The sequence below is a fragment of the Channa argus genome, chromosome 1, assembly GCF_033026475.1.
Source record: "Channa argus isolate prfri chromosome 1, Channa argus male v1.0, whole genome shotgun sequence".
Lineage (NCBI taxonomy): Eukaryota > Metazoa > Chordata > Actinopteri > Anabantiformes > Channidae > Channa > Channa argus.
Genome location: NC_090197.1, coordinates 40,042,211 through 40,054,813, shown reverse-complemented (window position 1 = coordinate 40,054,813; position 12,603 = coordinate 40,042,211). Strand labels below are relative to the sequence as shown.

The 12,603-nt window shown below is 39.4% G+C and overlaps 1 protein-coding gene across 7 annotated transcripts in view; it reads left to right on the top strand.

The window, feature by feature from the left end:
- LOC137135612 (E3 ubiquitin-protein ligase MARCHF8-like) overlaps positions 1–12,603 on the top strand; it is a 67,626-nt gene that overhangs the window by 14,780 nt on the left and 40,243 nt on the right. For 4 of the 7 annotated variants that reach the window (XM_067519949.1, XM_067519984.1, XM_067519959.1 and 1 more), the window contains exon 2: positions 4,567–4,757. In XM_067519949.1, coding sequence (XP_067376050.1) covers positions 4,668–4,757 — 90 coding nt within the window. In that variant the 5' untranslated portion in view covers positions 4,567–4,667. Of the gene's footprint in view, positions 1–4,566; positions 4,758–6,243; positions 6,399–12,603 lie in introns of those variants that run through there. The other 3 variants (XM_067520010.1, XM_067519940.1, XM_067519976.1) reach the window with 3 other exon arrangements.

The window sequence follows — 12,603 nt, the reverse complement described above, 5'->3', positions numbered from 1 at the left end:
TAAGATAGGGGTTCAGGGAGGATGATACATGATTTTCATTCACGGACTGGCCATTTTACCAATTTAACCCCCTATGAAAATCATTGGGATGTGCTGGAGAAAGCTTTACACAGTGACACCAATGCAAAAGGTCTGAAAGAAAATAAATGTTGAGGAATTGCGTAAACTCGTCAAAATGATAGTGAACACGTGCAATAATTAAAGGTTTTTTTGTCCAGGCAGTGAATTATCTTTAGTTTTGCAGAAAGTGGCTCCCTGCACACTGTCAATAGCTCATTATTTTACTTTTTATTATAACTTGTTAAACAATTAATACATCATATCACCACCTTTCAATTTCACTGAAAGTCACTAAATATTGAGTTTTATGGACCAGCCCTGGAATCAGTTGCACCAGCTGTCCATAAATAGATATGGGTATCCCCAAGTATTTGCACCAGTTAAATATTAAAATTTACTCCATTTAAACCATAGGGTCACATATAGTCAAACTCTATATTTAAGGGTGAAGAATAAAGATGTACGGTCTGCTAACATGTCTGACCTGAAACTTATTAAACTCCTGTTTAATAATAAAGTGTTTGCACTTTTCTCCCTGCTTTGTTCTTCAAACCTTTAATATTCTCTTCCAACAAAGTCACTACCGGTCTTTTACACTATTCACCTTCTCTTTATTCTCTCTCTGTCTCTCTCTCTCTCTCTGTCTCTAGGAAAATTTCCCTCTGGATTTTTTTTTCAAATTTTTTCCTCCCACAATAATCAAAAAGAAATGGCTCTGCTTTTTTTTCTTGTCATGCAACTGGTCTGGGCGCATTATACACATACTACAGATGTAACTTACAGTGACAACATTTGACTAGATGACTAGGCGATTCAGTTATTATGTGAATCATAACACAAACCTTCATGTTTACATATGAATACAGCCTATAGCTAACATATTTCTGAAACGAAAAAAAAAAACTCAGTTTGGTACATCATTAGTTTGAAATGGCTAGTAGTTACTAAAACGTAGGAACGACTGTGAGGAAAACTTGGCCAAAGTTTTAGAACCAGCTGGTTGTTACTCAGTGTGACAGTTTCATATTACCTGTCAGATGTATATCCATTTATCCAAAGCTATCATCTCCTTGAAAGTTCTAACTGACCTCCAGAGCTGCTGCCATGACGACAGGTCAACGTCAAATTAGAACCGCAGGAGACCTGTGATTGGTTGGGGCGTGGCTGGATATGTAGCTTTTAATGTTGTTGCAGTGAACTCTGTGACTGTCAGCTGGCTTCAAGGACACACACACACACACACACACACACACACACACACACACACACACACACACACACACACACACACACACACACACACACACACACACACTAGAGATGATCTTGTCTCAGATCCAAGAGACCTCCTAACACCTTGACTGACAGATTGAGTTTAGCTTTATTAATCCTAAAAGTACTCAGGCTCTAGCACTGAGCTGAATATTTATAGTGATATTCCGACTCTGTATCAAGCACATCTTTCGTTCCATTAGTGCAACCTCTCAGTCCAACAAAGACCGAGACACCATGCCAATTAAGAGTTTAGTGAAAGATTTTACTGCTGTTGCTTTGGCTGTAGTAACGAGCTGCTTAGTACAGAAGCAATCCGTATTGTGGCCGCTGTGATGGATGCTGTTGGTTGTTTCATTCGACTGCTACAACAAAAAATTTAGTGCACAAATATATGACACAGACCTTTTTGATTTATTGTGTTTATCATTGTTATTCACTTCGCAGTCTCCTTACAAAATAACTAAAAAATGGCCACTTTTATAAGTGATCTTGAATGTTTGTGACTCAAAAACAGCAGGCACTTTAATGATGCTAATCTGAAAAAGGTGGTGGTGGTGGTGGTGATGATGATGACGACGCTGTCACGCAAAACACTTTGCAATTCTCATTCACTGCAACTTATTAGATTTCCTCTCACACACATTATATTTGACCATCAACTTGACATCATGTGATGTCACATGATGGTAAAGACAAAATTAACAAAAGGGATCAAATTACTCCACTTCTTCTCGTTCAAGTCACAAAACTAACTGGACTTTTAACAAAATCAAGACTGTTGACTTTTAAAGCAATGAATGAATGAATGTGTGCAGATACAAGAGAGATGGGTTTTATTAATAATATGCACTTTAAAGTGTGTTGAGAGTAGAGCTGCATTTGACAGAAACCCCACATGACGCTCCAGAATCATGATGACCTGTTAAAGAGGCAAACTCTAATTTGAGGTTTGTTTTAAATCATCGGAAGAAACAAACGAAGAGCTTTAGTCCTTCGCCATCTTGACCTCTGCATACAGCTCAGCAAAACCTGTGCCAACTTGTCAAATATAAACTTTTCTTTTCAGAGACTGTGTTGTGAAACTCTTGTTGTGTTTCACTAAAAATAAACCTACTTGAGTTTTAACTGGCGTGTGGATCAGCAAATCCAGATTTATGTCAGTTTTGGGTGAACTCTAGATCTGCGTACATGTTGCACATTGTGTGTTGAGTTGAGCTTGCCACTATAGAAAGTCAATTCAGTACTTCTTCAGGTTTGATGAGTAGATGGGAGACAAATCAATCAAAAAACTAAACAAAAAAAACACTGCAAATCTTAAGAACAGCTTCAGCTCTCCTTTGCATACAACCTTCAAATCAAGGGGAGGAATTTTCACCTCAAAGAAGCTCATTTGGGTCATGGGCACAGCATATGATTTATATCATTTTCATACTGCTCAATCCATTCAGTGACTCCACGTGCAAAAATAATTGGCAGCTATTTCAGCTCTCATGCATTTTATTTTTAAATGAATATCTATGAATGTGGGACTGTTTGTAGAACAAATCAACATTAAAATGTGTCCCTTGACTTTAAGAATCTGGGGAAGGTTTAACTGCGTGTTTCAGTATTTTAATATTTACATAACTTGTTAATATTATAATATATGTTCATGATAACTTATTTACTCTTACAGCCATATACATAAACTGGAGAAGGGAGCGTTATCATAGGATGTTGATTGTTCTAAATGCAGTGCACTAAATCACAGTCATTTGTCAGTCTCCTAGGATGAACATTAGGAGTTCAAAATATATTTGGTAACGTGTGACTATACACGGGTGATTAATATTCTAATTTCGTTTTATAAAGCGAGAGCTGAAGGGCCGTGAGAGCTGTGAGGCAAAGATGCAAGATCTCAAACTAGGAAATGATTGTGATTGTAGTTAGATCACTTATCAACATAGTCAATGGTTGGAGCAGCAGCAGTGAATGTGATGCACAGGTCCTGGTGGGAATTAAGATATATTTAAAAATGCATTTAGAATCAGCCCTTCATCCATTAATGACTGTTTATTTTCACCAGACATATAATTTTATCTTTGGATAGTTTGCAATCAGTACCCTAATATGATGATTATTGTGCTCTGAAGTTAGACTGAAAAGGAATCGGTGGAAGCCGGAGCATATTTATAAACCTTCACGCTATACAACTGCCTAAATTACATCTTTATATAAATTCTATTCCAATTCATATCCAAAATAAGTGCAGAAAATACAACTTCAATTTCTCAACGCAGTAAACACAGTGGATCAGCATTTTCATGCTCCTAAACACAAAGACACATTAGACAAACACATAATTTTTGTTACATTTTTGTTTGTGTCTGCAGCACTTTTTCTCAGTGAACCCGTGTGCCATTCTCAGTCCATACACCACCGCCACCACCCACTTCTGCCATCAATGCTGATTTCTGATTGCTGCCATTTCTCTGACCTCCCATCTGTTTGTTTGCTTTTTGGTTTCTTAATCCTGTCATTTTCATACTGCAGAGCTTGAGGGGTTTGTTTGGCAGACGGACCAATGTGCAAATGGCTGCGCACACACACAGACACACACAATTATACATACACATGGCATAGTAGAGTGAAGGAGTTAAAGCTTTATTGCTGTCAGTTGCAGTACAGATGGCTGCATTAACTGAAGTTGAAACAACCCATTTGTATAACCTCTTGTGTAACTTCCCCGGACAGCTCCATGCTGCTGCTGCAGTCATCATGATTCTGTCTGTCTGAATCTGTCCAAGGTGCAGCACCGCTCTCTCTTTGGTGGAATCCATGGCCTTGAATTCACAGGTCTTTGGGAGAGAGTGAATTCCTGCACACACAGAATCCTCTCTGTAAAGATTTATTATACACTTCGGGATTCACCTCCGTGATGTTTATTACATTCACTTGTGCTATTCTGAGACAAACTTCTGCTCTCCTATGGAAAATCACAATACATGACTTTGCCTTTGGTAGTTTTTAGTTCCTTAGACTGGACTGTAAGTCATCAAAAAGAATAGTTCAAGGATCGGATTTGGAAGAATAATAAGTGAAAAATACCCCACTGCCAAAACCTAAATCCAAGAGCTACAAAGATGTCTACAAAAAATTGTTAACTATTTGGCAGTAATCACTTTCCCCTTTCTTGTTTCCTATTGTGGAGATTTTATTCCCATGCAGCTAATCTTCATGTGTCCTCTGCAGGGTGGTGTGTGTGAGGTGTCGCAGTTCAGACCATCATGCCCTTTGCTCTGGCAGTGGGACAGGAAGTGTGTGCGTAAGTGTCCCTTATTGGTTCTGCTGGGATGAACATGCCACTGCACCAAATCTCTGTCATCCCTCGTGATGTCCCCTCATCGCGGGTCTCCGGCAGTGGCAAAGCAAAGGACAAGCAGGTATGTGAAGACTTAAAATGCTATGGCTGGCTCAACAAAACGTTGGACTTGAGAGAAACCACGATGAAGAAGGTCCCCTAACTTTACCAAAGTTGTAATTTTGACTCGAGTATCTTTCTCTCACCAATTTGAGTATATGTCTAAAGCTAACCAAACTATAACAACGGCATTGACTCATCGTGAAATAGATGCATATTTTAACAGTGGTTTGCTTTGGATTTCTTGCACAGATAGTTTGTATGGTAGGTTGGTGGTTGTGTCAAATGTAGAGGGATATTTTGATTAATTTGAAAGATTTGATTTGGACTTTCCATCATATTTAAATGATGATGATATAAAAATGCATCTATATGTGTTGACAGGAATAACTACTTATCCTCATTATTGTCAGTTTCTGCATACATTTAACAAAGTTGCTGATAGACTGTTTACTATATTAACTATTCAATACACTCATTATTATCCTGTGAAAAATGGCCCTCAATTTGTATCATGGCAAACAAAACCTTGTTCTGGTGTTGTCACAGTTTTTGTTTCATCCTTGTTTCCTTGTCTTTTCATATGAGCACCTCTTTAAGTTCAGTTCTGCTTACTGTCACTCACACACCCACAGGAACAAATGTTTGCCATATGCCTCAAAACTTTATTCTAATTGCTCTTCCTTTTTAATTTAGTGTGCCGCTGTTTTGTAATGTTGTTTGACAGCAGGAAATGTATTTATTTTAAAAATGTGACTGTTACTCAGGAAAACAATACAAGCTCCATCTGCGTGCATTGCAGAATGATTGGGGGAAATGTCAGCTAGATGGAGACAAACTGGGTTTAGATTGTGGTGGTGGCAAGAGGAGAAAGTTGTTGTGATTCTATAGTCGACAGACACCAGCTAAAAGTCTGGGTTACAATGTTTCCCTCACAAGCTAATTATTTCTGTGCTGTCTGTGGGCTCTGCATTTCATGATGTTGGACAGATTCTGGTCTGCTTTTCCAATTGTACCTAAAACTGTCTGTAGGCCATCTGCTTTTGCAGTCAAGTGGTTGACTCCTAAAGGTACCACAGGATTTATTTATAGTGCTTTGTAAATTGTTGGCTACTTCAAATTTACAAGACAAAACAACAGAATTGTGAGTTTATCAGTAAGGAAAGCTAAAGCTTTCACAAATATGTCTAATTTGCAAAGCCTGGGATCCGTCAAATGAAAGGCATCAGCTGCCTTTCTGGCTACTGCTTATACACACAGAGATTAGTGCCACATCTGGAAAGTTCATCTGAGCCGATTACAGATTTTTAATTTTAGGTTTTTGAGTTCATTCCTTGAATTCTTGCTTTTCTCAGAATACGAAGACGACTCATTGAAAACCTTTAACATCTGAACTGTAAAGTATTTAAAGTTAACTTGTATGGTTTACAGTCATAACTACATTCTGTTCTCAGTCTCCCGTGCAGCTTTTCAGCCTTTACTTTCTTTCTCTGTTTCTACTCCATCAGCATCAAAGACCGCATTGATGTGGTGAAGATTACAACTGCATTTTTATGAGCTCTGAAACAAAATGAGGTGCTCAGACAGTATGACTGTGGCCTGCCCTTTCTCCTCGGCCTCATCAGACCACAGAACAGTCTGGGTGCCGAGTGTATCATCGCAGGTGATTTTTAATGGCGTTGTTGTGCTGCAAGTGTCGCTGTTTGTGTACACTAGCTTTTCCTTTCTGTAGAATTGACAGTAGGCACAAACTTTACAATGGTGTTCAGTTTGTATTCACCGTCAAGATGAAAACCATGCTTTATCAATGCAGAAGTTAAAAAGTTAACTGGCATTCATCCCGAAACTGGTTTCATATCATTCTTGTAAGGGAAGGTGTGAGTTTAGATGCATTTTGGTACAATCCATGCTTGAGAGGATTAAAGGATGTTGAGAGAACTCAGCATAAGGTTATCTTAGACTGTTGGGCAATAAAGGGGATGCTGTAAGCTTCATGATGTCTTGGAGGCATTAGGTCTCCCTGCTGCCGTGTTTGCTAATAGTGTAAAAATCCAAAACTGCATCTATCTGCATCCCTGTCCCTCTGTCTGTCTCCTGCTGTCTGAGACTCCTTTATTCCTCAGAGGAGTAGGTCAATAAACAGCGGTGATTCTCACCCTCCCCATGGGACCATCAGCATAGTGGAGAAAGGAGAAACAGAGTGGCAAAAAAGGGGAGAGGGAAGGGAGCGAGTGTTTATTTTGAATGCTGATCACTATTGGGGTCCTGGAGGGGTGTGTGTGTGTGTTTGTGTGTGTGTGTGTGTGTGTCTAGAGTTTAGTTACAGGGCACTGACCCATCTTGCCCTCTTAGACAACACAACTGATCTTTTAGTTCCTCAAGAAAAAAACAGAATTTTCCTCTACTTAGAATTCAAAGTTAGTCAGCTGCTCCTTTAGAGAGCCACACATCTTTAACTGCTGCTGGCATCTCTCTGGCCTCTCTCCTCCAGTTTCACTCAAGTTCATTTATCTTCGAAATCCTCTGTGGATATGTGCTCATGGGCACTTTGTCTGTGCGCTGTGTTTATCCACTTGAGAAGTCATGTTTGAGTAGATTAAACTTGGGTTTAAATAATATTTTTAAACGAGAGTGTCAAAAGACTTTTATTTCTTGCAAAAAACATTTCCCAGCCTAGGGAAATAATCTGGCTGGGGCTGGGACTTTTGATAAGGCGTTCATCGAATGGATTATGCAGGAGTTGACAATGAAGTAATGCACAGAAAAACCACAAAATAAGGCCGTTGATTTATCTGGGAAATGTATACTGATTTTCAGTGTTTGTTGATTATCACATCTGTTTAACCCCATCTGCACTGTTACGTGGCGTTTTTACTGTAAGTATAGTAATTTACATGAGCAGCATGTGATTACATTCAGCGAAATGTAGCAAAGCTTCAGTGGGCGCAGCTGCAGTTTCCATTTTTACAGTCACACACGTATTCACACCAACATACAGAGTCTCTCACTAGTAATATAGTGGCAAAAAGGGAAGTGATCCGTTTAGAGAAACATGCATTCACATATGAAGTTGTCTTAAATTCTGGTCAGATTCGTGTTACAATACGCAATAATGACAATCTACTTCAACTAAGCACACACATTCTTTTTATTTTTATTTTTTGTGCTTGCAGGATACATAAAACATTCACAAAAACAATGTGGCTAAAGACAAATTTAACTGGAGTCAGGTGTTAGCAAATATGGGTATCCAAGGAGTGAAAAAAGATTAGAGAAGTGGGTTACTGGCCTTCTTTGATGTGAAAGAATCATTAAAAGCATTTGTTGTTCACAAGAAGCATCTGCTGATGTAAACCAGGGCTCGCGAAAAATAAATCTCAGAAGACTTATGATCGAGGGTGGTTGATTTGCATATAGCTGGAAAGAGTAAAAAACATCTTAAAGTTTAGATATTCATCATTTCTCAGTTAGGCAAACTATAAATGGAAAGGATTTGGCACTGTATGTTCTCTCTCTATAAGTGAGCGCCCAGCTAAGATGACCCAAAGGCACAATGCAGAATCTTCAGGAAAAAAGATAAACTGTGTGTTTGAAGCTTGTCAAAGAGCCTCTTGACATGCTACAATGCTACTGAAGAAATGTTTTTTGGACTGGTAAAGCTAAAGTTATATATTCGAGGCACAGAGAGCCACATCAATGGGAATATTAAATCCAACAGTTGACTTACTTTTCTGAATTGGGTGTGTCCGTAGATATCAAAAAGCCTGTTTGTGTGTTGTCGGCGTAAGTGCAGTGTGTCTGTCTCAGAACATACTTTGTGTTAAATTAGTGCAGAAAACCAGATAATTTTACATACTTTTACTTGGCACTGTAATAAGCAGTAAATTTGTAAAACTCTGCACACACTAAACACTGTGATATTTGATACCCACCCTTTTGATTCTGCCTGCATTTTTTATGAAAGCACAGAGAGCTCTGCAAGCTTCGTCCTTCAGTAAGTGTGTGTCTGAGTCAAGGACAGAGGAGACTCTGTTTGCTCTGATGTTTGGTGGTTTGGAAACAGCCGGCGCTGAGCTCCTGGGCACTGATGGAGCATCTCTGGGCTTTGTAGAGACAAAGATCAAACACCGACCACCACAGCTTAATCCTTCAACACAGCCTCCAGACAGAGAGCGTTTAATGTTTCTGTCCTTGCTGATTTAATGAAGCACTTCAACTATAGTCATATAACTTGGTCTTTGTTCCTTTTGTTTCCCAGCGATTCTTGATATTGCTAAGGAAATTCAGCTTGATTAAACCTACAAATGTGTTTAAAAAGTATTTGAAAATATGTTTCTCAGCCTTGAAGCACAGAAACATTTTTCAAATATATGAAGCATCCAAACTGTCCAAATCAGTCCCCTCCAGATTGCTGTGCCCAGGGGCTTGCAAATGGAAATGCCATGATAATTACCCACAAAGCCTTTGGGCTGAGTAAACTAGGCGTGTAAAGCAGGTACTGTACATGGTTTTTAATCTATTTGATTTTCAGGTTACACAAATATAGACCCCTATAATATTGTGTGCTATTTTATCTCTCGTGCACCCACTAATATAAACGCACACCCTTACGTTCATCCTGGTGCAGAAAAACCTGGTGCCCTGGCCCGTCTGTAGCTTTATAGACAGGCTGGAGGGAGAAGATAACATGGGGAATAATTGGATTCTGTCTTTTCTGGTAGGAGCAGCACAAAGGTATGAATTAGGTGTGTCAGCAATCCAAACTGCTTTACATGTGGCATTCATGGAATTTGGAAGGATTTCACAAACTTAGCAAGCATCCTGTCTTTACCTGCTGGTATACATTACATACACATTATCCACTGAGGGAGAACAAAAAATGGTAAATAGTTAAGAGTGATGTTCTTCTCTGTCACTTCTGTATACTGATAATCGGCAACGAGGCTGTAACTAACTTAATTTGAAAAACTTTATTGAATAGTTGCTGCTCTGCCTCGTGTATCTCGCTCCAACTCTGAGACTCTTGTTTCTACTAACGCACGTTCGAGGACATTCATTCAGGTTGCATACACACATGAGCGCGCACACACAGCAGCAGGTGGTGTTTTTAGTCAGCCCGTCTGTGCAGGACTTGCACGAGTCTCCCAAAGGACCCGGGTGAACTGAGCCACTTGAGGCTGGAGTGCCAGAAAACATAATTAAAAGTGGAAGAGCGGACATGACGGCCGAGCCTTTGAGGGCCTTGACTGCTGGGAGGAAGGACTTTGCTTCACCTTGTTAAAGATGTCATTTCATTAGCCTATGTGAAGGCTTCATGGTCCTTTTTTCTTTTTTTCTTTTTTCTTTTTTTTACTTTCTTTTAGTAGCTGTAATACTGTACTATATTAATCTTTTTATATGCAATTACACTTGACCTGTAGCAGCAGAAAATAGACTAGAGGAATGGCAGGGATTAATTACAGTTTGCTTAACTGCTCTGTATTCTGGTAGACATAAAATAACATTGTATGATACAAAGGTGGAAGACCGATTGCTTTATCTTCATTTCTTCTGTGTAAGGGGGGGCATGTTCTTCAGCTCATGGTTTTAGAAGAGCAGATATTAGTAGAAATAGGGAGGCTCAGAGGAGACTGGATCTTCTAATTAACCCCTGCCCCAACACCCCCACAACAACCACAAATAAAGACACTTTTAATAGCTCGAAAGAAACACTTTTATCTTCTTGGCAAGTAAATATGTCTTTGAAGGTGAAGTTGCTTTCGTATATTCACTTTTTCAATTCACAATTTCAAATGATATTCTCATGATTTACATATTATGTGAGCTGTTGTATAATATAATCCAACAGATCTGTAGCTATAAACTCACTAACCCACAGACATGTGCTGAGCCTGTCACAGACTGCAGAACAGAAAGTCCTCCTCAACTGAAAACAGCTCTCAGTTGTGAAAGCCACCAATCTCAGCAAAAAAAGTTTAATTAAACCAATTTTTAAAAAAAATCATTTTATAAAGGTGCATTTTTCAGATTTGGAATATTTCTCATGGAAGAGCCAGCAGATAACCAGAGACGGATGTACGGACTGATGAAATAATTTCCATATGGGAGACATGAAATCGCCATATGAAAGGGTGAATCTGCTGGTTCTCTCCCCTCTGTGAGATGCAGCTGTTTCAGTCTCCACTGCGCTCTGCTCCCCAGCCAGGTATTTCTGTCACTGTTCTGTTCATTAGATGGTCTCTGCGGGGTGTCTGAGGATGCCGTTTATTTGCTACCAACATGCTGATTTGACTCCTGTGACTCACATGACCCCGACCACTGCCAGCCAGATTACTATGGGGCAGCCTCTCTGAGCTCTCCCTCAGCTCCCAAATTCATTTTTCTGGGGAGACAGTGCAGATGTTTCCTTCACTTCAGCCTGTTGTCTGCTTCAGCAGAGTCTGACACGCAGTGGCTGCTTGATGTATGTTGTTTATATGGAGCTTCTTAATGAAAGTCTGAGAGGACTCTCTTTTCTGTCATGCTCCATGGTGTTGGCCATCATATGGTGAGCACACAGGCACATAATAAGTCTCCTTTGCATTGGGAGAAGCTATGATAATGAGAGTCCCAGTTGTCAATCATTTGGAGGGGATATATTTGTTTTATGAACTCTGTGGGCAGAAATACAATCAGATTCCCTTACCATGAGGCTGCACGTGATCTTTGTCCTAAACCAATCTCCCTAAATTCTTCTCTTCTCTCTCTCCTCCTACCACCTCTTCTTTTTCATCCTCCTCCATCTGCCTCTCATGGTGATATCCCATGGAAGATTAGCTTAGTTAATCCATCTGCCTATGGATTTACTATTGTGACCACACTTCCCTTAGTTGCTTTCTGGCTGTCTGGGGAGGCAGATGCCCAACAGCTGCAGATATTGACTACACTGCAGACTATTGTAAAACACTCGGACTGCTACTTTTGTAATTCTGCTGCCATGACCTGTGGTTCAAACATAGCGAGATAATCATCTGTCAGTGCTTTTGTCTTCATTTGTTTTAAAAAGCAGTGTGTTTAGGCCAAGACAACTTACCTTCTTAGCTAGCTATAGTAGCAAGTGGTCATATAAGTGAATTTTTTTTACAATTAACGTTTTTTTTTTTTCTTTTGTACGACCAAAATGACTTTACTATGACCTTTCACCACTGCAGTGAGGGACCTAAATGGCAGAGTGCAGTAAGCAGTCATTACTTTTGATTTAGGCTTTAAGGACTTTTTCTCAGGATGGAACAAAACAGGACCGATATAGTCAGGTTGTTTATACTATAGGACAGGAAAGCCAAAGCATTGACGCTGCAGTATAATTGGTGTGTCCGGAGTTAGTCTGCGAGACTGGAATAGGACCTGAGCTTGACATGTTTTAATTTGAAGATATCCGCTAAATTTATTCCATTTTAATTCCAATCCATAGAGTAAATTACCACTTAGCAGCTTGTCTGTGTAGGCGTCATACTGTAGGTGGACATTATGCACAATATGTGTCAGCAAGGTACCTGTTTTCAAAAATGAAGGTGCAGTCTGGAGTTGTTGTCAAGTTGAAAATGAAAGCAGTCCAAAAGCAGCATCTTGTAATATTTGCAAAACCAGTGGTAAGAGGGGAGCTGTTCAAGAGCTACTTTCAACAAAAATCAGTATGATAAGACACTTAGTTAGAAGTTAGAAACAAAGAGGGCACTGGGCTTTCAAATATCAGTAGGGTAAACATTGATTTCCCTTGCTGACATGGTAGAAAAGAAAACAATATACAGGTTTTGAGGCACAGCTTTCATAAATAAAATTACTTTCTCTTTTTTCACTGTGCACAGTGTAGGTATATTGGAGAAAATTTA